Genomic DNA, 22,939 nt, shown 5'->3' with positions numbered 1-22,939 from the left:
TGAAAGGGGAAAGAAAATTATTTATTGATGCTTGACTAGGTAGGCCACTCTTATCCAGCATCTTTCATGACTATATGTTTGAACCATTTACTAATTACATATTTTCCTTAGTAAGATGTGTTGCAGAAGCATCTAATAAAACTCCTCTACATCACTTAAGTACATTAAACACAGCAATAACAGGGAAGGAGACCATAAAAATGCCTCATCAAAGTTCTGCTCAATTATCAATAATGGTAGGCTCATTAATGACTTAATAAAGACTGTGTAGGCAAAGCATGTTTTAAGCAACGAACACAAGATATATGATGTAAATAAGCACATGCTGTACAGAAATAACTTGCACATGCGAAAACAAAAAGAAATGAATCTTCACTGATGGAAATGCATATTTAATAGTTTAATGATTATGTCTGTAAAATGCTGATTCATTTAATATTTTACAATGTGAAGTACTAATGAACCATGTCTACTGAGTGCATACACTCAACATTTACATTACGCCGACAATGATAACATCTTTAAGGTAACATTTTCAGTGTTTGCACACTGTAAACTGGTTGTAACTAAATCTAGCTATTAAATTGTCAAATTATTTTAGTTCTTTTAACTGTATTTTCTCATGTTATCAATGATAAAATGAGAAAGCCAAATTCCATTTAATGAACACATGATGAAACTGAACCAGACATTGGATGCGTGGGGCTTTCAATTTCTTTCTTGTGCCTGAGTGAAGCTAATTCCTATCACATATTTCACATTTTGGTGAAAAACAAATAAAATTCAGATACAGTACATCCAATACACCATGACACAACCCACTGACTTAATCAGAAAAAATATTTAATATTTTAATCAACAATGCCTGAAACAACAGTCTGTAATAGCAAGAGCAGATGCTGCAAGTTCAGATGAGCAAGATGGTGAATACTGGTAATGCAACCAGTGAGCTCAAGCCTTATCACACACTCAGTATAGAGCAGACCTGGGCAAACGCCGGCCCGCCTCCTGTCTCTGACCGGCCCGCCCGCTGGCCGCCCACCAGTAAATATACTATATATACAGTATTGGGTAAAACTGAGCTAACTATATTAGTCCGGCCCTCTAGAACCATTCCAGTTTCTCATCCGGCCCTCTAGAACCATTCCAGTTTCTCATCCGGCCCCTTGGGAAAATTAATTGCCCACCCCTGGTATAGAGTATACCATGTCTAGGCTTTCACTCTACTGCACTGGTGGCTTTGTTTGTGCGCTGACATACTGCTTTGAGATTCGGCTAGAGGACACATATGGGGTGCTGGATGTACAAGAGCAAAATCTCGAACACTTGCTGGCACCTGTACTGGCTGACACCTGTACTGGCTGGTGTTCCTTTTTCTTCAGCATGGGTGGCATTCCTTCAATGACCTTGAAAACACTGGTTCAGTCAATTAAAAACAACAGTGCTTTATGCATTTGGGCCAATGGCAGACACAATATTAAAGCTGTGTGTTCTGCAAGGGGTGTGTAAATGCCACTACTGAAATCAGTTTTCTCAATTCTGTTATTATTTACATTTAAAAAAATAAGTAACTTCATGCTTCATTGTTATTTTACTGTGATTTGTAAGCTTATTTTGTATTTTAACACTTTTTTCTTTTGTGCTCTGTGATGCGTATCCAACTTGTCTAACTCTGGCATGGAAAAAGTGAATACACATAGTTCACAGTTCTGTGTATCAAAACCAAAGGGTGCGTTTTATAAACTGTGAAAATGGATGGATCTTAGTTTTCAGAAATGTGTTTTCAAGTAAAGAAAAGAAAACACTTAATCTCTACCTCACAAATTGTTTAATCCTTTTTCAGTATTTGCTCTGCTAGAATGTCTCAATCAGCTTCAATTTCCATTTTATACTTTTGCAACAAACCAGACACCACATTGTTGAGTTACTTTTCAAAAATGACTTTAAAAAATAAGCACCAATGCACTATTCTGTCTTGCCTACTTTCATCATTTTAAAATTATTTCCATCTGCTTTGCACTCCTTTACTGCCAAAATATTTCTCTCCACAGATTACTTTCACAAATATTGTTCTATGGAAACATACTCAAGCACCAGCATTGATTACAAAAACATAGGTCAGTACAGGAAGGTTTTTATGCAAAACATGCAGACGAATCATGCTTCTACTTAAAAAAAGATTAAGAATCCCTTAGGTAGGTGATTAAGATATTTAAAACACCTACTTGAAGGGTTTATGACTGAAACTGTTATCAAAAATATTTTTCAAACATCAAGGCTACTTGCAATGTTACACATACTAGGATGTGGACAACTATACAGTACATTCCATTCCTTTCATGTCTAATATGCTTGCTACAATTTTCATTTCAGTGAGTTGTTTGACATAGTAATCATCAAATTTGTTTCAAATGCTGCAGGGTTAGTGAAATGCAGGTGGTTTACTATATTCAGGCAAAATCATGTTAAAGTTGGAGCTCAAAGTTCTCTTTCCAGTGCCTTTTGCCTTCCTTAAAAGAGTGGGTACCGATCAATTCTGGGTGCAAAAATGAAGGTTTCTAATCATCGACCTAACTTATGACATTCCTCTCCAACCATAATGCCACAAAGCCCACCACCACCATTAAAGCAAATTAATAGAACATGTTCAAGTATTTTTTTGTAACAATTAATAAATTTTCACAAATACTTACAGATTCTCCACTTTATTTATCTCAGTTAAATATGTTGGAAGTGAACATTTTAGGAAGTTATTGTGTTTTCTAAAAACAGGTGCTCATGAAAGCAGGCATCCATCCGGCCAAAATTCGTATATCTTGGAGTTTGTATCTGGTTTTTTTTTTTTTTAATAGGCATGGTAAAAATTCAGTTAATGCAAAACTTAAAATCTATAATAAAATAGGATCAATTGCACACATTTCTTTTCATCTGCTGTGCGTGTTGGAAGGGGCAATCGAAGAGATGGTCAGAAGTATAATAATTTTTGTTTGCTGTGCATGTTTGAATGTAAGGGTTGATTTGATGCAATAAATACTTTGTATCAAACATGATCTCCTTCATCATTGTTTTCTTTTTGGTTCACTGCTTCCAACAGCTGTCTTGGCAATCATTACTTCAAAAGGGAAAAACAAGTGGTTAAAATCTTTGTACTTCATGTCTCCATACTTTATAGCCAAATGAAAAGGTCATCAAGCATTGTTAAAGGCATTTATGATGGGTAGTTAATGACAACAACAGCATACCAACCAAAAAAAAAAAAAAAAAAACTCTTTTGCCTGACGGAGGAATTGTTAATAACTTAAAAAAAATTAAAATAAAATACACTTTTATGAATGATCAAAGACTTAAAAACTCTATGGCTGCTATTAATGTTAAATGTTTGGATCCTAAACAAAGAATTTCACTTGCACTCCATAGCAGTGTGAAAGTGCACCATGTACTTAAATATCAGAAGCTATGGTGAATATTCTGAAATAATATTCAAGTAATTTCAGCACTAAGCACTAATTTAACTGCATTTATAAACATAATTTTCATATTTATGTGAAACGGTAAGCATGCTGCAGTATCTTACTTTATCTTATGATAATAAGCAATCAAACATTTTGATTCTAAAAGAATGTTTATGAAACACTTTAAAAGACTAAATCATCAAAGCAAGCGGGAACGTTTCCTTGAAGGTGAATCTATCACAAGGTCTGGTGAAGAACTAGAACGTTTTCTTCCTTCGTTACGAGAAAATTCTTCATGGATAAAGTGGTTTAAATCTTCAAAGTTGCCTCGGCTGACAGCATTAACTTGCTGTGCACTCCCACCATGACCATGGAACCCCATGCTGATGTTTGACATTGCACCATTTAAACCTGCAGACAAATTTATTTAAAAACCAAAATTATAATAATACACGTCCATGTAAAATCATTTAAGCTTAAATATGTACTGTCAAAAGTATAAACACATCTGATTATTCACTAGTAACTGTTTAATGGTAAAAAAAAACAATACATGTATTTTTATCAGTATAAACCAATAACCTAATACTGGAAATTAGCCAAAGAACCACATTTAATATTCTTCAATTTTCGTAATTTAGGATCCATAATAGTCTAAAACTTTGAAAGTCCATGATTGTTCTAAAACCACATACACATCATCCTGGCAGATAAAATTTGACTGGGCACACTGGGTCCATTTTAATTTCTATATTATACTAATTAGTAGTAGTATTATACAGATTTGTGTTTAATGCTGTGCCAGCAACTAATGCTATATCAGGGCAATAAAAAGTCATCTTACCTCAAAATGTTTAGGGACTAGACAAAACCCCCCATGTGGAATAATCATAACATTCTTTAAAATGAGACAATGGGAGAAAAGAAGAAACGATAATGTAAATGAGAGGGTAAAGTGTAAAAAGGAGTGTTGTGGCCCAGAAAGGCCACCAACAAACCAATAAAACTAAGAAATAACAGTTATCAGGACAAAACATTTATTAAATCTGATGGTAGAGTCATATCCTCCTTAAAAATGTAAAGACTGCTGCCAATGGGACGGACCTAAACAAAGAAAACAAAGAATTTGTTGTAAAAAACTACCGGCGAATACTTTGGAGCTCAAGACAATCAATCACAACAGGTACCACATTAAAAAAATCCTTCACACCATGGACAAACTAGTAGTGGTTCACCTTGTAAGAGGTGTCCTTGCATGGCATAGGTGTGTCGTAACTTTAATCTAGCAAGGACCACCTCCACCCACCTCAAAGAATGACATGAAGGTAAGCGATCGGGTTGTTTATGTTTAATGCCGTGCCAGTAACTAGAGTTATATCACAGCAACAAAGGTAATCTTAACTTAAAAGTTTAGGGACAAACCTCCAAGTGATATAATCATAACATTCTTTTAAAAAGTCAACGCAAGAAGTACACAATAGGTAAAAGAGAGGGTAAAGTGTAAAAAAGAGCGGTGAAGCCCAAAAAGGCCATTAACAAACCAATAAACCCAAAAAATAACAGTTATCAGGACAAAACATTTATTAAATTTGATGATAAAGTCCTATCCTCCGACTGCTGCCAATGGGACAGACCTGAACAAAGAAAACAAAGAATTTTCTTTAAAAAAACTGCTGACCAATAGTCTGGAGCTCAGGACAATTATATGTACCACACTAAAACTTCCCCTATACCATGGACAAACAGGTAGTGGTTCACCTTGTAAGAGGTGTCCTTGCGTGGCATAGGTGTGTCCTAACTTTAATCTAGCAAGGAACACCTCCTGCCTCACAGGATGGCAGGAGGGTGGCGGTCAGTTAGACAGGGAAGAGTGCCATGTAATTTATATTGGCCCAGAGTATCCCAGTGGCTTTGCCATAGGGACTGAAGGTAGGCAGAGAAGAAAGGCTTACAGGCAATCCTCGGGTTAGGTCAGCCCCGAGTTACGATGTTTCGTGGTTACGACACATCTCCCATTTACTGTATAAAGCCTTGTTTCGACTAATGTGGTTTTGCGTCGTAAAATTCGTAATGCGAACTTCGTGTTACATTTCATTATTAAACGCATTTTTATATGTGTTTTTTTTTTTTAATTACTGTGTTAGGATAGGATAAGTGCTTACAGTATGTTATTTACGTACAGTATGTACATATGTTCCGACTTACAGCGAAAATCAGTTTACAACATGACGTAGGAATGGAACAATGTAAGTCGAGGACTGCCTGTACAGTCTGATGATACCAGCAACTGTAATTTGCCAAGAGACTGGCATGCAACCTTGGCAGCCTGGTCTGCTCGGACATTGCCTGAGATACCATAATGACCAAGAGCCCAAATAAAAACAATGTCTCCGTTTCGCTGAATGTTTTGCTTGTTTGTTTATTTGTGTTGAAAGCCGTGCCAGCAACTAGGGCTATATCACGGCAACAAAAGGTAATCTTAGCGTAACAAGTTTATGGGGAAAAAACCTCCTGAGTGATCTAATCATAACATTCTTTAAAAAGTCAACGCAAGAAATAAACAATATATAAAAGAGTGGGTAAAGTGTAAAATGAAGTGGTGAAGCCCAAAAAGGCCACCAACAAACCAAAATCTAGAGAAAAAAATTACCAGGACACAAAGTTTTTTTAAATTTGATGGTAAAACCCTATCATCCTTAAAAATGTAAAGACTTCTGCCAATGGGATGGACCTGAACAAAGAAAAAGAATTCTCAGTAAAAAACTGTTTACGTATAGTCTGGAGCTCAGGACAAATGATCATAATATGTACCACACTAAAATTTCCCCTACACCATGGACACTTTGACTTCCTGGACCACTTTGAGTACCCTGCTATTGACAGAAATAGATGGGTTTGGAAACATACCTCTCAGTTTGCAAAACTGGATGCACACAGTAGGAGAAAATTTGAAGCCATTTTCTGTCACCCATCTTTGTACAGCGTTTACACACAGTTGTAGCCGGATGAAAGTATCCCAGATTAACACTTCAAAATGTACCAGATGCTGGACAGTGCTATGACAGTGGAAGCCACACTGCATATTTGACAGAAGGCCTTGTGACTCAAGCTGCCAAAAGCTGAGATTATTCAGCATACTTTCTAAAACTTTACAGAGGCAGTTTGTAAAAAGCAATAAACTTTTAGGAGTTAGAATCCAATGGATCCTTTCCAGGTTTCGGAATGGGTGCAAGTGCCTCTTGTGTGATTAGGTAAGCAGCCAGATATCCAAATGAAATCAAAAATCGAAGCACAAGGACTCATAAAGAAGGTGAGGGACTGATAGGGAATGTTGTCTAGTCCAGACACAGAAATTGAACACTTTGTAAGAACTATCTCAAGTTTAAAGGCAGAGAAAAGGGATAGTTGTACACTGTCAGAAGAAAAGTCACATGAAACAGATTTCTGCATAGCTTTCAGAGTCTAAAAAGTGGTGAAGTACTGAGTTATATATTGTTGCCCAGACAATCTGCAATCATCACAATAATGTATAAAATTAGGATCTCCAACTTGCAAATTGCTAACTTAGGGTGCCTGATATCTTTCACTGATCTTAAAAATGGCTGCCCACACCTTTTGAGAGGATATAAACCCATGCTACATAAATTTCTTTCTTTGCTCAAAAACTTGCTGAGGCTGTGACTGGAAATATTAAAATAAGATAATGTCATCTGAGGTGAGGTACTGAAAGACCTTCTCCCTCTCTGGTTGAGCTATTCTACATTTCTTTTAAAACCATGGAACTTGAGGCTTTCCATAGCTAGTTCCTGTTAAAGATTGCTGAAGCAATTTAAAAAAAACACACCTGTGATTTTGTACAGTCCTTTTAGGACTTTAAGGATTGTATACAAATCATTTTAGTTTTATGATATACTTAGCATAAAAATGTCATTTTAAAAAATCATCACTTGAAAGCACTAATCTGAATAGTCCTCAAAATAGGGTATTGGACAAATATATTCCTATGGCAGAAAAATAATAGTATTTTTCGAAAACCAGCAAGGATATCTGCTAACAAAAATATTAGCACATTACATTAGTGATATTCATGAGCAACACCCAAAGCACTTTGTGCTGTTGACATTATCTTTTTTATGAGGAAACAATTAAATTTTCTGGATGATCTACAACATGAGAATTCTGGTCAATGAAGATATAGCACACATATATAAATGAACCTCAGTTACATGTCAGTGATAAACTGAGTGGTTATGTACAAAGCTCACCACTAAATTGATTTAATCAAATCTGAGGAAAGTGTAAGCACTGGTCATGAAAGGGTTAATGTCTAGGTTAAAACTGGAACCTGAATGAAAGTAGGTGGTGTAGACAGCCTGAAAAGCCAGCCAATCTGCCTCTGAAAAATTTCACCTGGACTGTATTTTAAACATGACATAATTATCACAAAATGATCATTGCCATAGAGGTCATCATCTATTTTCCATTAAAATTTTGCAGTATTGCAGGACTGACAACAGATAAATACAGAAACAGTGTTGTAGGGCTGACAAAAATGTAGGCAACCCATCATTTAAAAGGCAGCTATAAAAACAGATCTTAACAGTTCTCGCCTTGCAGCACAGGATATCCTGCCAAAACACAGTGTGATGCATGTTGAAGACCCCTATAAAGGAGGAAAGGAAAAGGAAAATTCTTCAGATCCTGTTAGCGAAAATTTAGGCAATAGAACACTGAAACCAGCTGTTCTTAAAATTTACCTAGTACCATGACGCCACCCCCTAAAACATTTCAAGAATTTCATTTCAGGAATACCTGCCATTTATGTGAGTTATTTCGAGGACTGTAGTCGATGCTGCTGCATTTTCACACTTAATCCACTTTTGAAAGCTTACTAAATCTCACAAAAACACAACAAATATACTAAAACTCAGAGTCTTAAAAGGAACAGGATCACATGCCTCATTTTCCTTTCAAAATATAGAAAAATCATAAAAACAACATTGAGTAATCAAGGTCCTATTATATCCTGTTGTTGCTTTATTGATCAATGTCTGGAAGGTCTTCTTTGAATGAAGCATGTTGTCAAAACAGTGTCACTTTAAACAAAACAAAGACGACGTTTATGTTCATTAGATTTTTATTGCAGGATAATATTTACCTTTTCTGGGGGTTGGGGGGAATATATAACCCACAAACTGCTTAAATTAAGTTAGTTTATTCCTTGTTACTCCTCGAGGAGCATATGGCTATGCGTAAGTGGATGGACAAAAATCTCTTCTGATGTTATTTGAAAGGCCATATTCATAAAGTCACTGACCATCACCCCCTCAAAAAAAGGCACATGCAAGGAGAATTCCGAATGTGCTAGGCAAAGGACTTGACTATTAACACTTTAACTGTAGCATACTGCAATTGAAGTACATGTATTAACATTACCATAAACAACAAAAACAAAGAAGCATGTGTGAAAGGTTAGATGGCAGGCATGAGTAATGTAATAAACCCTGAAGCTTTCTCTTGTTTGATTTCATTTTAGCGGCAAACAGATGCAGCATGCGAAAACATACAGAAATATACCTTGAAGTGCAATAGCTTCTTTGAATGCATCCAAATCCCTGTCACCATTGCCTGGATTCACATGACCATGATTAATGCCATGACGAGGTAAGTTTCGTTCTATTCCACCACAGAGGAACTGCCGTCCGGACGCTCCATTCATGCGGCTTCTTCCAGGAATGGTTTTTCCACACAAAAATCCTAACAGTTCTTCACGGCGGATACGTCTATGTTTTTTGCGTACCCATGCAACAATGTCTCTTGTTCTGCTGTACCGTCCACATTGCTGACCAATATCTAAACAATGCTGCATCCTGTCAATGCTATCTGCAGAAAAGAAATAAGAACAAGTAAAATATCTTTTTTTGCTTTTTAAAAACAAATGCAGTCACAAAGTCTATAACTGTTTTATATCCTCTAACAGTTTCTATATAAATGTTAGACACCAGTATCAGACCTAGGAAATGAGATACAAATAGCAAAAATTCATTTTGAAAAAAAACTGCATGATTCATTACTGGATCTCATGCTTCCAAAAGGCAAGGGTTGGTTGTTTTAAGCAATCAGAGGATGCATCACAGTGAGACATCATCAAATTACACAATTAAAAAGATCTCTATCTTTACCTAACAGTAAATTGATAAAGTGAAAAAATAATAAGGAAAAAATGTAAAATGTTTAAAGATGTAACATGATTTATATATGAAAAAAAGAGGAGGAAAATGGCCAGCCAAAGTGAATGGAGTGGAAATGCATTAAAAGAGACCCACTTTAAAACTTTACATCAAAGTTTTAGCCTTAATTTACACATTTACAATCTCCAAACATGAAAAAAACAAGTAGGTGGAAAAGAGCTGAAAAAAAACAATCTAGCTGGGGAAAAAAATGCCGATGCACATACAGCAGGGAAGGCACCCAAACTAATGCACAGCCCTTGATGATGGAGAGGATCGAGAATTTTGAGGTAGGACTCTCGAGCAGAGCCATAGACGATGGATCCATAGTCTAACTTGAAGCGGACCAGGGCACAATACACACAAAGCAGGACAGTGCAATCCGCCCCCCAGCTGACATGGCCAACTACTCTAAGGATGTCCAAGGCGTAGAGAGATTTGATGTGAGAGAGAAAAGACAGTTTACAGTCAAAGATGACCCCAAGGAGGCCAGAGAGAAAAAATGACATCAAAAGACGGGTATGATGGGAAGCAAGAAGACAGGAAAAAGACCAGTGTCGACAGAAGATGGAAAGGATAAAACTGTAGTATGACAGGGAAATGTTTGATCAGAAGAAGAATATAGATGAAAGGGCGAGGTAAGGGAGAAAACAGAAGAGTATAAGAAAAAGGGGTGGACCAGCTTAATCACCCAGCCAGAGAGGATAGGTGTTCATCCCTGAACTGAGAAGCCAGGTCCAAGGGCGCAGTTTGTGGATTGAAAGCAGACTGATTGATCTCTGTACTACAGGCCCTCTAATGTATGACCCAATTTTGGTGGATTTTAAGGCCAGGTACCAGTCGAAAAATTGTCGAAAATTTTACTTTTTAGCCTTTTTAAGATTATAGCATATTGTGAAAGTTCAAAGTCTGTTCTATTCACTCACCAAGTGGTTTTTCATAGAACAATCTAGAAATATGTCTATTTTGTCAATAAAAACATCTACTTACATCCTATTTACTTTTCCCGAGCGCAGAATAAGTGTTGGGGATGGTTTGGACATGTGCTCTGCCAGCAGACAGCAGACCTCTCCAGAGTCACCCTTTGATGGACTCCAGACGGCCGAAGAAAACAAGGCCGCCCAAAGGAAACTTGGAGAAGAACAGTGGAAAGGAAGATAAAAGGAAAGGGCTGGACATGGGGTCACCTAGAGCGGGTTTCAGTGAATCGACATCGGTGGCGGACTCTGGTTGAGGCCTTATGTGCAACCTGATGCACGAAGAGGAATAGAAAGATAGTGAACCGAATTCAGCTGTCGAAATCACCATCAGTCATGTAGTAAGCGTCTTGAATTGGTGTTTTACGCTGTGCCAGCAACTGAGGCTATATTACGGCAAGGCAGCCAGCCCTGTAAACAGATGCAACTTGCAGAGAAAGAATAGCGTGCCCAAGACGAGAAATGAACTCTGGGCAGCCAACCTTCACTGTATTGGTAACAGGCGTTAACCGTTGTGCCACCAGACCACTATGTGACTACAGAGGTAATTCATAAAATAATCCTAGCATACAGAGGAACAGAACATAAGCAGCTGTTCAAATTCTGGTGCACTCAATGATGTATCTCTATATTTTATGAATAGGTTATACTCCCCTATAAGCTTTTGAAATAATTTCTTTAATGAAAGAATTATATGTTGATGTTCATCCCATCACCCTGCAACTGAAGGCTAAGAAAGATGAGAGTGTTTTCTACTAATGCTGCAACTTCAGTAGATGCTCACAAAAATTGGAAGCAATTTCTGAGACAGCATCACCAAATGTTAGTTAGCAAAAGACCAAAGATGGCAAAAACCATGAAGCTAGTGGACACTGAACTCTTCTATATAACTAACTAAAGCTATAACTGTGTTGCTCAATGTTCGCAAACACCATTGTTTTTATTACTGTGTACTTCTCTGAAGCCTAGTCAACATTTGGGTACACAGCACAACCATGTTGACTTTTCTAAAAGTGAACAAAATAATTAATTTTATTAGTTATGTTAAAAATATATGTAGTAACACATTGAAAGATGGTTATATTTTTCAATCAACAGGTAAATTGCACGAAAGGCTTAGATAAAACAAAGTTACTAAGCTTGAACTTTCTGTTCTCGCTTTTTCCATTCCTTGTTTCTGTTACAGTTTGTTTACTTAAAATCCCCATAACTTTATACTGACAAGTGATACAGGCCTACAATTTGGTTGAGGATTTCTTTATATGTATCTAAACATATCCGCGAGAGCTTTTAAAAAAATAATTAGTTGTTTAGTAGTTACTAAGCTTTTACTTTGTTTTCCCTTGCCTTTTCAGTTTCTGGTTTTTGTAAGCTTGTTTAGTTCAAAAGCTTATAACTTAATATTGACATGCGATATAGACCTGAGGGTTTTCTTATACACAAATAAACATTTAAATGAGGGCACTTTTAAAAAGTATTTAATAGTTTAGTACTTACTAAGCTTTCAGTTTTTCTTTCCTCATTTTCTCAGTTTCTTGTTTTGGTTATAGACTTTTTACTTCAAAAGGACAAAACATTATATCAACAAAAGATATAGACCTGCAATTTGGTGGAGTTTTTCTTCATACAAATTTAAACATTTCTATAGGGGCTCTTTTAAGAAATATTTAGTAGTTTGGTAGTTATACTGTTTTAAATAAAAATTTCTTAAAATTTAACAGTGTTTCACACAAAAAAATTCATAAAAAATCTAAGACGATTTTCCAAAATCCTTTCCCATAGAAATGTAGATGTGTCTTTTAGGTAACTATTTCAAGCAGAATTTTGAGTCAACTCACAAAACTGACGAAGTTTTGTGCTTTTTAAAATAGTTTGGGCGCTATTTTGGATTGTGTTCCATGGCAATGGACAGTGTGACAAGAGCAGTAGAACCATTTTTTTAAACTTCATTCAAGGGCTAATGAGCTGATAAAAAAAAATCTGTACTATCTGGTGACAAAAATTTATTTTTTCCAACCAGTACCTGGCCTTAATAAGTCTTAAAAGTGAAGTTTTACTGTTCCAAATAGAAACAGATCTTAAAATACAGGCATTTTACAAAAAAATCTAATAAACATACCTTTGTATAAATTTGTTACAGCCAGAGCAGCACTCTGAAAAGGAAGCCATAACTGCAGAAGCCCTTGGTGCCGCTCTAATGAGAAAAGAAAAAATGTATCAAAGATTTAAAACTATCCCCCCAAAATCTACTGATTTACAAGTGCTAATATTTATTTCTCTGATGATGATAAAAGTTCACTTCCATAAAGGTAAACTTTGTTTGCTGAACATAAAGATGTGCAACAAAAGTATTTTTCCAAAGACTTTTATAACCTCTACCGATTTCTACCATGTTCGATGGTAAAGTTTTAAAAAAAGGCATGGAGTGTATATGCATTTACAAATATCCACAAATTCATTATAAATTTGAAAATATGGTGAGCTCTTCCTTTACAGATGAAAGTCTTTTTATCTAAAAGTATATTATGCCAATACCATTTTGATGTTTTATTTTTGCATATTTTGTTAAGTGAAATTATAAACACTTCTTGAAATATACTATCAGTGTAAACACTGAAGCACAGCTTTCAAAATTTAAAACAAATTACTGTGGGTGAAATGTCTAAGCAAGCTAAACAAAAACAAAACAAAACAAAACTGTTGGAGGACTTGCTGATGTGCAGGACACATAAGTAAATTGTGCTCAAGTGTAAACACTATACTTTATAAGCACTAAAAATATATATATACTGGAATTCGATAACTCTGTAACCAATACCAACCAAAACCCCCCAGTACATCACTGACCTCCCTTAGCTGATGACAAAAGTGGAGTACATTATTGTTACTAGCAAAAGCACAAGGCACATTTTTGAAGGCCTGTTTTTGATAGCTGTACAAAGATGGGAAAAAATCTGTGCTATTTTTAGTTGTGATGTAATTCAAGTAGTAAGATTGGTAAATCAAATTTTTTTCAAAATCAATAAATATTCAAAGAATGTGAATTAACTTCATCAAAAGGAGAAAAGATTTAAGATTTTTAGCATACGTAAAAGTTATCTAAGCCACATTCTTTTTACCTTTTTAAAACCTGTATATTATACTTTGTGTTGTTGCAAACTATTTAAAAGGCATAATATTTAAATGTTGTCAGCTTTGAGTAAGAACGCACTGAGTGATGTGATTTCATTTTGATAAAGCCTTTGATTTTTCCTTGATTAAAAGAAAAAAAAAGTACACAACTTGCCAACAAAGGTGGAATGGAGCGGGTGGGGCAGAGGCGGCGTTAGGAATACGCGGGGCCTGGGGCCGACCATCCGCGCGGGGCGGGGTAATGGAGTACGTGTATTCATTATCCCTATTGATATGATGCCAGAAGCACTAATTTATGTACAGTTAGATAGGCTGGATCGATTTCGCGAAATAACGCACGTATTTAGTGTTTTAATTGTTCGTAACCTTTCCCACGTTTGTGACAGTAGCGGTTTTTTTTCTTAAAGCGAAATAATATGGCGACGATAAATTAATAAACTGCTTAATTGTTATTATTGTCGGGTTTAACGTGAAGACATAGGTTCAATAATTTGCTTAATCAGAACTTAGAAGTGTTTTCTGAACATCAATTTTTTTTGTCACAACTTTTTTAACACAGCTAGCAATAAGTCATAAAGATGACCATGGGGCTGAAGCGCGGGGCCCCTTCGAGAGCGGGGCCTAGGGCGGCCGCCCCATTTGCCACCCCCAAATGCCGCTGCTGGGGTGGGGAGTTGGAGAAAGTCCATCATCAATAACATGGACTGGGTGGTAGTATCTACTCCTAATGTTGATGACAACTAAATGGGAAAGTCTATTTCACCTACAAGAATGAGGGACATAAGTATTTTTTTTCCCCTAGAACATTTACATGGATTTCTGCAAGAAGAGGGGATGAAGGATTGGTGTACACTAAGTAAAAATACATTGCATTAAACCATAAACTTATTTTGAGAATTTTACGTTATGATATGAATGACAAAAGTGGGGTGTGTGTCTTGGGGGTGGGGGATGCTGGACAAGGCTGTATCTTGCAAACAACAAAACAGGAATATACTATATAAAATAATCAAACTCTGTATGCTAAAATGTTATTTTCCTGTTCCTTCAAACAGATTTAGATTCACAGAACTAGGAAGTATTCTAAAGAACAAATAACGGCCAAAGGACATCCAGATATAGACCAGATATCTGCTATGGAAATCTCCAACAGACTGATAATAAAGTTCGTCACCAAGCACACTTTTCCTATATCCAGGTAAGCTTTCAGTTTTAATTGTTCGCAACATTGGAAACTGTTTATTTTGCATTCTTTTATCAATTTCAATATTCTTCTGGCTGTCTAGTATAACTAATGATAATTGTATTTTATGCTGTGCCAGCAACTAAGGCTACATCACAGCAAGATACATTAAAATGATCAGAAACAAAAAACACTAGGTGATGTATCATCTTCCTTAACAACAAAAAAAAAAGAAAAAAAAAGGCCAACATAAGGAGCAAGAATAACAGAAAAGGGTAGGTAATATGTTTAAAAACGTAGTGTTGTGGCCTAAAAAATGCATCCAAAGTTTAACAATGCATAAAAATCTTAAATTTGATGTCAGTATTTTACCTTGTGCAAGCAACTAAGGCTATATCACAGTGAGAGATGGTAGTGTTATATAAAAAGGTTGGAAAAAAGTCCTCAGGTGAGATAAACATCACAACAAAAGCCAACACAAGGAACACAAATATTATAAAATGGTAGGTAATATGTAAAAAAGGAGTGTTGTGGCCAATATCTAACAGGACACAAAATCCTTAATTTGTTTGTTTGTGTTTAATGCCGTGCCAGCAACTAAGGCTATAGCTAAGTATTTTTAACATTAAAAGTTTAGGGACAAAACTTCCTAAGTCATATAACCAGAGCATTCTTTAAAAAGTCAACACAACAAGTACACAAAATATAAAAGACTGGATATAGCGTAAAAAGGGGTGGTGAAGCCCAAAAAGGTGACCATCAAACTAAAAATCAAAAGAAAACTATCAGGACATAAAATTTCTAAAATTTGATGATAAAGTCCTATCCTCCTTAAAAACATAAAGACTGCTGCCAATGGGATGGACATGAACAAGGAAAAAGGAAAACAAAGAAGTCTCTGCAAAAAACTGCCGACGGATAGTCTGGAGCTCAGGACAAACAATCAAAATATGTAACATTAAAATTTCCCCTACACCATGGACAAACAGGTGGTGGTTCACCTCGTAAGAGGTGTCCCTGGGTGGTATAGGTGTGTCCTAACTTTAATCTAGCAAGGACCACTTCCTCCCGCCTCACAGGATGGCACAAATCATTGGAAAGGAGAACTTGGAGGGCAGAAAGAGAGTCTGAAATAATCAAAAAGTTGTGCTCCGAAGAGCGGTGAACATGCTGCAAGGCAAGCAATATGGCGTGAAGTTCCACCGTGAAAACAGAACATCCATCCGCCAGTTGTACTGAAGCAGTCTGTCACAGTTGACAGGAAGAAACTGCTGCTGCAGCGACTGGCCCACCACTTGGGACTTTGGAGCCATCTGTAAAGATCGAACAGAATCCAGGATAGTAAAAAGCAGTTCATGAAAACGTTGGAGATAGATGGGATCACTATTGTCCCTTTTTTAAAAGTTGTAAGATCAAGACGAATCTCTGGAACAGGAATGGTCCAAGGATGAGCTGGTAGTAGAGAAAGAGGCTCTACCTGTTGAATATCTACTAAGGCAGCTTGTAGCAGGTGCTACATGGAGTGCTAATGGCTTTTGTTCCTTGGTACGAATGGCATACAGGACAGCATGCTGAGGTCCGAAAAGCAGCATGGTAGGCAGGGTTTCCAGGATGAGCTTTTAAACGACAGACATAGGATAGCATGAGTTTCAGACAACAGAGAGAAAGTGGGGGCTCACCAGCTTCTGCATACAAACTTTGTACTGGACTGGTGTGGAAGGTACCCAAACAGATGCAGAGCCCTTGATGATGAATAGGATCCAGAATTTTGAGGTAGGACTCTCGAGCAGAGCCTTAGATGATGGATCCATAGTCAAGCTTGGAGTGGACTAGGGCATGATACAGACGAAGCAGGACCGGGATCGCTGCTGCACTGGGCGTCATGTACAGCCCAATTAAAATCTAATAACAGTGCTGGGCTGATCACTGATAAATCAAATGCTGATATTGTTTACGTTTTTACGCCGTGCCAGCAACTGAGGCTATATTACAGCAAGGCAGCCAGCCCTGTAAACAGATGCCACGTACAGAGAAAGAACAGTGTGCCCGAGACGAGAAATGAACTCTGGGCAGCCAACCTTCACTGTATTGGACGGTGATGCTTCGCGTAGGAATCGCTAACAATAAGGTGAACGTTGCGCCACCGGAACGCTAGGAGAAGGAGGGAGGAATCTGAGGGAAAATGTTGTTTTACGCCGTGTCAGCAACTGAGGCTATATTACGGCAAGCAGCCAGCCCTGTAAACAGATGCCACATGCAGAGAAAGAACAGCGTGCCCGAGACGAGAAATGAACTCTGGGCAGCCAACCTTCACTGTATTGGTGACAGGCGCTAACCGTTGCGCCACCTCCGGAACGCTTAGGAGAGGAGTGGAAAGTGGTATCTGACTAAACAAAATGTGAGAGTGAATGAGAAGAGCAGTACGACCTGAAGGGACGTCTGCGAGTGCTGACGTAAAACTCGAAAGCCTTTGAAGGAAAAAGAGGTGGAAGGAAGGCGAAGAGTCTCCTGCAGTGCTATAATATCAAAAGAGAAGAGCTAGGCATCAGAGTTCTTCAAAGTTGGCTCGGATTCCTTGACAGTTCCACTGAAGGATTTCAGACAGTTTATTTGTGAGGAAAAGAAGCAGAGCGCCTCACAGAAACAGAGGGAGAAGAAGAAGGAAGGACAGTTGGATGGAAAAGGTGACACTAAACGTTGCTCATCTGCATCCATGCCCTGCTCGCCAAGAAAAGCAAAGCGATTAGAAATTGGGATTGACGGTGCTGCTGAAAGATACCTCAGATATCCCAGATGCTATCTGCTGAGTAGTGGAATTTTCTGTCATTTGGTTTTGTTTTTGTGTTCTTGTCTGTCTGCTGTGTGGTATTCGTGTTCTTTGGTGATTTTGTGTTGTGTGCTTGGTGAAGTGCAGTGTTTCTGACTGGTGAAGGGGTATGCTTGGACTGTAATGCTTGTGTGACTTGAAATGCTTGTGTAATTTGAGATTTTGTGATGACTGGGTGCCACCACAGCTTGTAGGAGGAGGAGGAGGAAGCATAGCCTGGAGGACTGGGACAGGGCCCTCAGAAGAGACCCACGTCATGTCCATCAGGATAGACACAGAAGTGGTCGGTCTTTTTGTTACAGCTGCTGAGTAGGAATTGGAGCATGCAGTAGAAGGTGCTCCTGAGGAGCCACCCACATACGCGAAAGAGAGCAATGATGTATGAGACGCCAGATTCTGCACGTACACACTGAATGGCTGCCTCTTCTCGCCATTTCGGGCAGTCTTTAAAAGAAGCGACATGAGACCCTTCAGTTTGCACACTTGGCACTTTTAGAACAATCAGCTGTCCACACTTCACATTACAAGGACATAAATACCAAATACACTAGGTGGGAGAAGGGTGATGAATACACAAGTAAATGCTTCTGCTCACAAAAAGTCCTTTTATCATGAAACACACTTCCTACATAAATCACACTTGTACCAAACACTAACAGATTAAAGAATCTCCTAGATACGTTACCAAAATTTGTAGATTGTTTCTATCAATTTTGTTAACATATGAAAGTTTTCTGGCATATGCATTTAAAGGGATACTTAAGGCTTGTGATAAGGCTGAGGCGACGGTCAAACGTTTCAAAAATATATTTAGTTACAATTACAGACCATGAGAGCAACACAGGAGAAATAAAGGATTCGTTTCTCACTTAATTACCACTTATTAGCATTATTTCGGTTGCCGATGTTTATAAAAATTGACAAAATCCAGTGAAATCGACCGTTGTGTCCTTCCGCCGAGTAACCACGATAGCTTCCTGAGATAGTCAAGCAGACGAGTATCCTTGTGACATATCAGTTTCCTTGTGACGTCACACGCACAGGAAGTGTCTGTGGTCGCTGCGAAGATTTGACATCATCTTTTTATTCGTATGACAACCTCTGTTTGTAAGGCTTGTAAGGCTCTGTCTTTCGGAAACCGATGAAAAGAAAATTTTGAATCTTTTTCCATCTTCTCGTGGCAATCGGGTGCAGACATTCTCGAGGCATGGTTCTTACTATGGAAACCACATGTCATAGGGTCACGTGACGGAGAACGAGACTTCGTGGAAGCAAAAAAAAGAGTCCCATGTAATTTCTCTTATTAAACACAACATTCTACTAAAAACCTTCAACGTTTTCCACATGAACACACATATAAATAGACGAGATTCAAATTTATCCTACTCTTTACGCGATTCTAAGCAGTTTTATTTTGCCTTTAGAATCCCTTTAACGAAAAAAAGGGCCATGAAAAAAGGCTGAGGTCCTTAACACTACTACTTTTTAGGTAATCACATCATGTGAGAATAATAATTTACAGTGAGTTAAGTTATGTGACAAAGAAGCTGGATGGTGATCTGTTATATGATGATCAAAGATTTCCTATGTTCGTGCTTGCTCTCAGTTCTCTTTGTCAAAATAATTACATCCTTTTGCAGAGGGACAGTCATTTTGCCCTATCCATATCACCCTACCACCTGAGTCTTATTGTCCCAGCTATAGTCATTTCATCCCAAATAAAACCCCATCCTCCAGCACCGAAAGCCAAATTGTTCCAGGTCCAAAAGACTGGTCTAGGTGAAGCAACAAACATCCCCTGGCCACTTAAGACTGGCTACCAATTCAGCCTAAACTTTAAATTAAATGAATACGCTGTTCGGGTATTCATAACCAACATGACATACAAAGACATACAGATTCATGCAGAGAGGAGAGGTCTGCATGCAGGTCAATCCACTATGTTTTAAATACAACAAATCAACAGAATAACTTCTCAAAAGTAGGGTTTATCCTGGACAACAGTGATGTTGGTACACTACTATAGTAAGATACAGGCAACAAGCAGCTCCTCTAAATAATAAAAATACCAAAGTGGATATATATATGTAGCACATTTCTTAACTGCAGAAATGACTGCCCAAAAAAGTCAAAATACAAATTTAAAATAAAAAACATATTCAAACACAAACAGAATATACCTTAACTAATACAGTGACTAGTGATGTAACTAAACAGAACAGTAGTGGTGGTACAAAATACTGTGTTTTAATACATACACCTACTAACCTACAATAAAGACAACCATCCTATTAACCTACAATAAAGACAACCATCACAAACTCACCATTTTTTAAACCTTTAAGTGACGTGATTTGCAGTAAATATAGTTTTTGCTTTCTTATATCAAATTCAAATGAAAGATGGTAACTGTACGGAATGGAGAGCTCTCATCATGGAAGTTATTTTTTTAATTATACAATGTATACAAACATAAAGTGCCAAACAATCATCAGAATGTACATTTGACTTCAAATATTACTTATAATTTTTATACTGTCATTTTATGCTGTTGGAATATAGATCAATGTCAAACTGAGAAACCAGCAACCGTCTTAAACTTGACTCTTAACCGACTTATTTTATGTGATTTCTGCAGAAAACATTTATAGGGTAAACGGTCAGCTAATAATAATAAAGTTGATTTATATAGCACTTTACACCACCATCAAAGGCAGGCTCAAAGTGCTTTACAAAAAAAAAAAAAAACAAAAAAAAAACCACAGAGACATATAAATAATAAATGCTGATCTCAAAAACAAGATAGTTATGTCCACGAAAATAACGCCATCAGTACATATCTGGTCTGCAGCATTGCCATTGCATGAAATAGTACAATGTTTTTTATGGAAGCTCAACTATCAATCTTTGGTGGAATGGCTTCACTTTTTCAGACAGAAATATAGTTCCACAATGAAAGCTCTTGTTAGAGCATCACGCTAACGGTCACAAACTAGTTTTAGGGAGATGCATAATGTTAGCCCATCAGATCTGCGTTTATTACACATGAAGCTTACTGTGACAGCTCATCATCAAAACTTTAGCAAGCAATTGTAGAAAAGGAATCACTTCTCTTGACACTGCTAATGCACAGATCTAAAATATAAATTATGGCAAGATGGTGCTGACGTGGCAGTAGAAATAAAATGTAGAAAAGAAGAAAAGTGGCACAGGCACAAAACTAAATCCAGGAAAATATACTGTTGTGTTATAGATACACAGATCAATATTGCATACAAAACTTCACTTATATTAACAGGGAGAGATAAAAAGCGATGGAGAGCTAATCCCCTCTAACCAGTTAGGTGAAGGGACATCATTCTACACAAGTAGTCTTATCTCAAACAAAAATTTTGTTCAGCATGTCACTTCTGACTAAAGGTCATAACACAGCACCAGTTGTTAGGCTGGGGAGGTACTAATAATATAATTGATGTTTATACAGCTAAATAAGTCTGACAAATTTTGGGGTCTTTACTAAGAGAGGGTAATATTTAGGAAGTTCTTAATATGGAGGTTTATTTTCTAGCTCTTTATAGGAAGTAATTTATAGTAAGAATGTCTGAAGAAGCCAACAGTTTCTTCCCCTATATATTTGTTTACGAACAGCATGTGTTTTGTGACACTACTCAGTTTGCAGGCGCAAGACAAATAGAAAGAATTAACAGCATTACAGAAACATGGCAGCAGACAGAAATAGAAGGCCAACAAAAAATAGGAATAATATATTTATCCTACAGAAGTGCATGCTTCTCCAAGAATGGAAGGCAAGGGTTTGGCCATCACCGATGCCTCTCAACACCAAGCTGTACGGACCTGAGAATACTTTGCAAATGACTGCCAGTTGTCCCTAGAAAGCTGGCCTTCACATGTGACATAAATAGGTGAGCGAGAACAACGACATATATTTAATGTGAACCTCTAAACTAAGCAATAAATGATTTTTTTTTTTGAATTGCTTAAATAGAAAATTGCATTTATGCAAACATTGAGATATGTTCTCATCTGGATGTGTATTGCCAATGGGCCAATTTTGTTAAGGAAAATGATGGCCTAACTTGTTCGCATGATTCTATTTCAAATGGTCAACTGAGGTTAATCTGTAAAGTTCTGTTGGTAATAGCCGACATTAATAGCTTGTGTAATCATCTTTTGGGCCTGTTAGTTGGGACAATATGGTCAAGGCTGGGATGATTTGACTTAGGTGGTGGTCAATATGGTCTTGGGGTGAAATGACCGGTGACCTCCCTTTGGCAGAGTGTCAAATGCATTTACATCTCCAAATAGCAACTTCAAATAAAGCTTGTATTACAGAATGTTTACCTGAGGTAAAATAGGAGGGATTACAGCAGATGATTATATCAAAAATACAAACACAAAATATTACTTCCTTTCAGCATGCTGGTTTTGTTGGGAATTTCATTTGTTACTTTTCCTAATTTGAAACAGTTAGGTACATGATAAAGTCAGTTTAGACATTTTGTCAAAAGCATAAAAACTTTAAAATGCATTAACTTAAAAACTTTTAAATATATAAGATATCGTCTTGCCTTTTGCTGTTTGGCCTTGTATTGATTACATATTAGCTGTGTCAAATAAGCTATTCACATCTGGTCTTTAACTGCTCTAAAACGAATGTAGGTTGCGACTATCAGTTGTTACTAAATTAAAAATTTCGGCATTTTTTTTTTAAATTTTACTTCAGCGATCGTTGTAAAACGGGAATACAAAGATTGTTAAAATGTATAGCTTGGCCAAAAATTCTACCTTTATATAGCTGAGCTATTGCCGTAGCTGAGTTTTGAAAAGTTATCCACAGCTGCTGAACAGCAAGCTCTCTTTCCGACTCGAGTCGTTCTTCCATGTTGTCCTCGGATTCCAGTTGTTGAAAGCATTCTGCTTCAAATTTTCCCATCCAATGTTCGTATTGTGCTTCGTCACTTTGACTCTCGTCTTCATTCATTTCGCTCTGACACGAGTTTACAACATGCGTTCTTTTCTGACAGTATCTTTTCAGCAAAGTTATGTTATATAAACAACAACACTGCGCAAATTATTAAGCCTTAACGGAACTGATAGAAAACGCATGCGCAAGTGCA

At 37.2% G+C, this 22,939-nt stretch overlaps 1 protein-coding gene across 1 annotated transcript; it reads right to left on the bottom strand.

Annotated features, from left to right (window-relative positions):
• On the bottom strand, nt 1-22,939 carry LOC112563506 (UPF0472 protein C16orf72 homolog). The gene is made up of 4 exons (XM_025237436.1): nt 22,608-22,939; nt 12,779-12,853; nt 9,030-9,335; nt 1-3,863 (listed from the first exon to the last, which is right to left on the bottom strand). Exons 1-4 carry the CDS (start codon nt 22,801-22,803, stop codon nt 3,652-3,654), a joined length of 789 nt encoding a protein of 262 aa, XP_025093221.1. The 5' UTR covers nt 22,804-22,939; the 3' UTR covers nt 1-3,651.

The sequence above is a fragment of the Pomacea canaliculata genome, linkage group LG1, assembly GCF_003073045.1.
Source record: "Pomacea canaliculata isolate SZHN2017 linkage group LG1, ASM307304v1, whole genome shotgun sequence".
In the NCBI taxonomy this organism is placed as follows: domain Eukaryota; kingdom Metazoa; phylum Mollusca; class Gastropoda; order Architaenioglossa; family Ampullariidae; genus Pomacea; species Pomacea canaliculata.
This window is presented reverse-complemented; position numbering and strand designations above follow the sequence as displayed.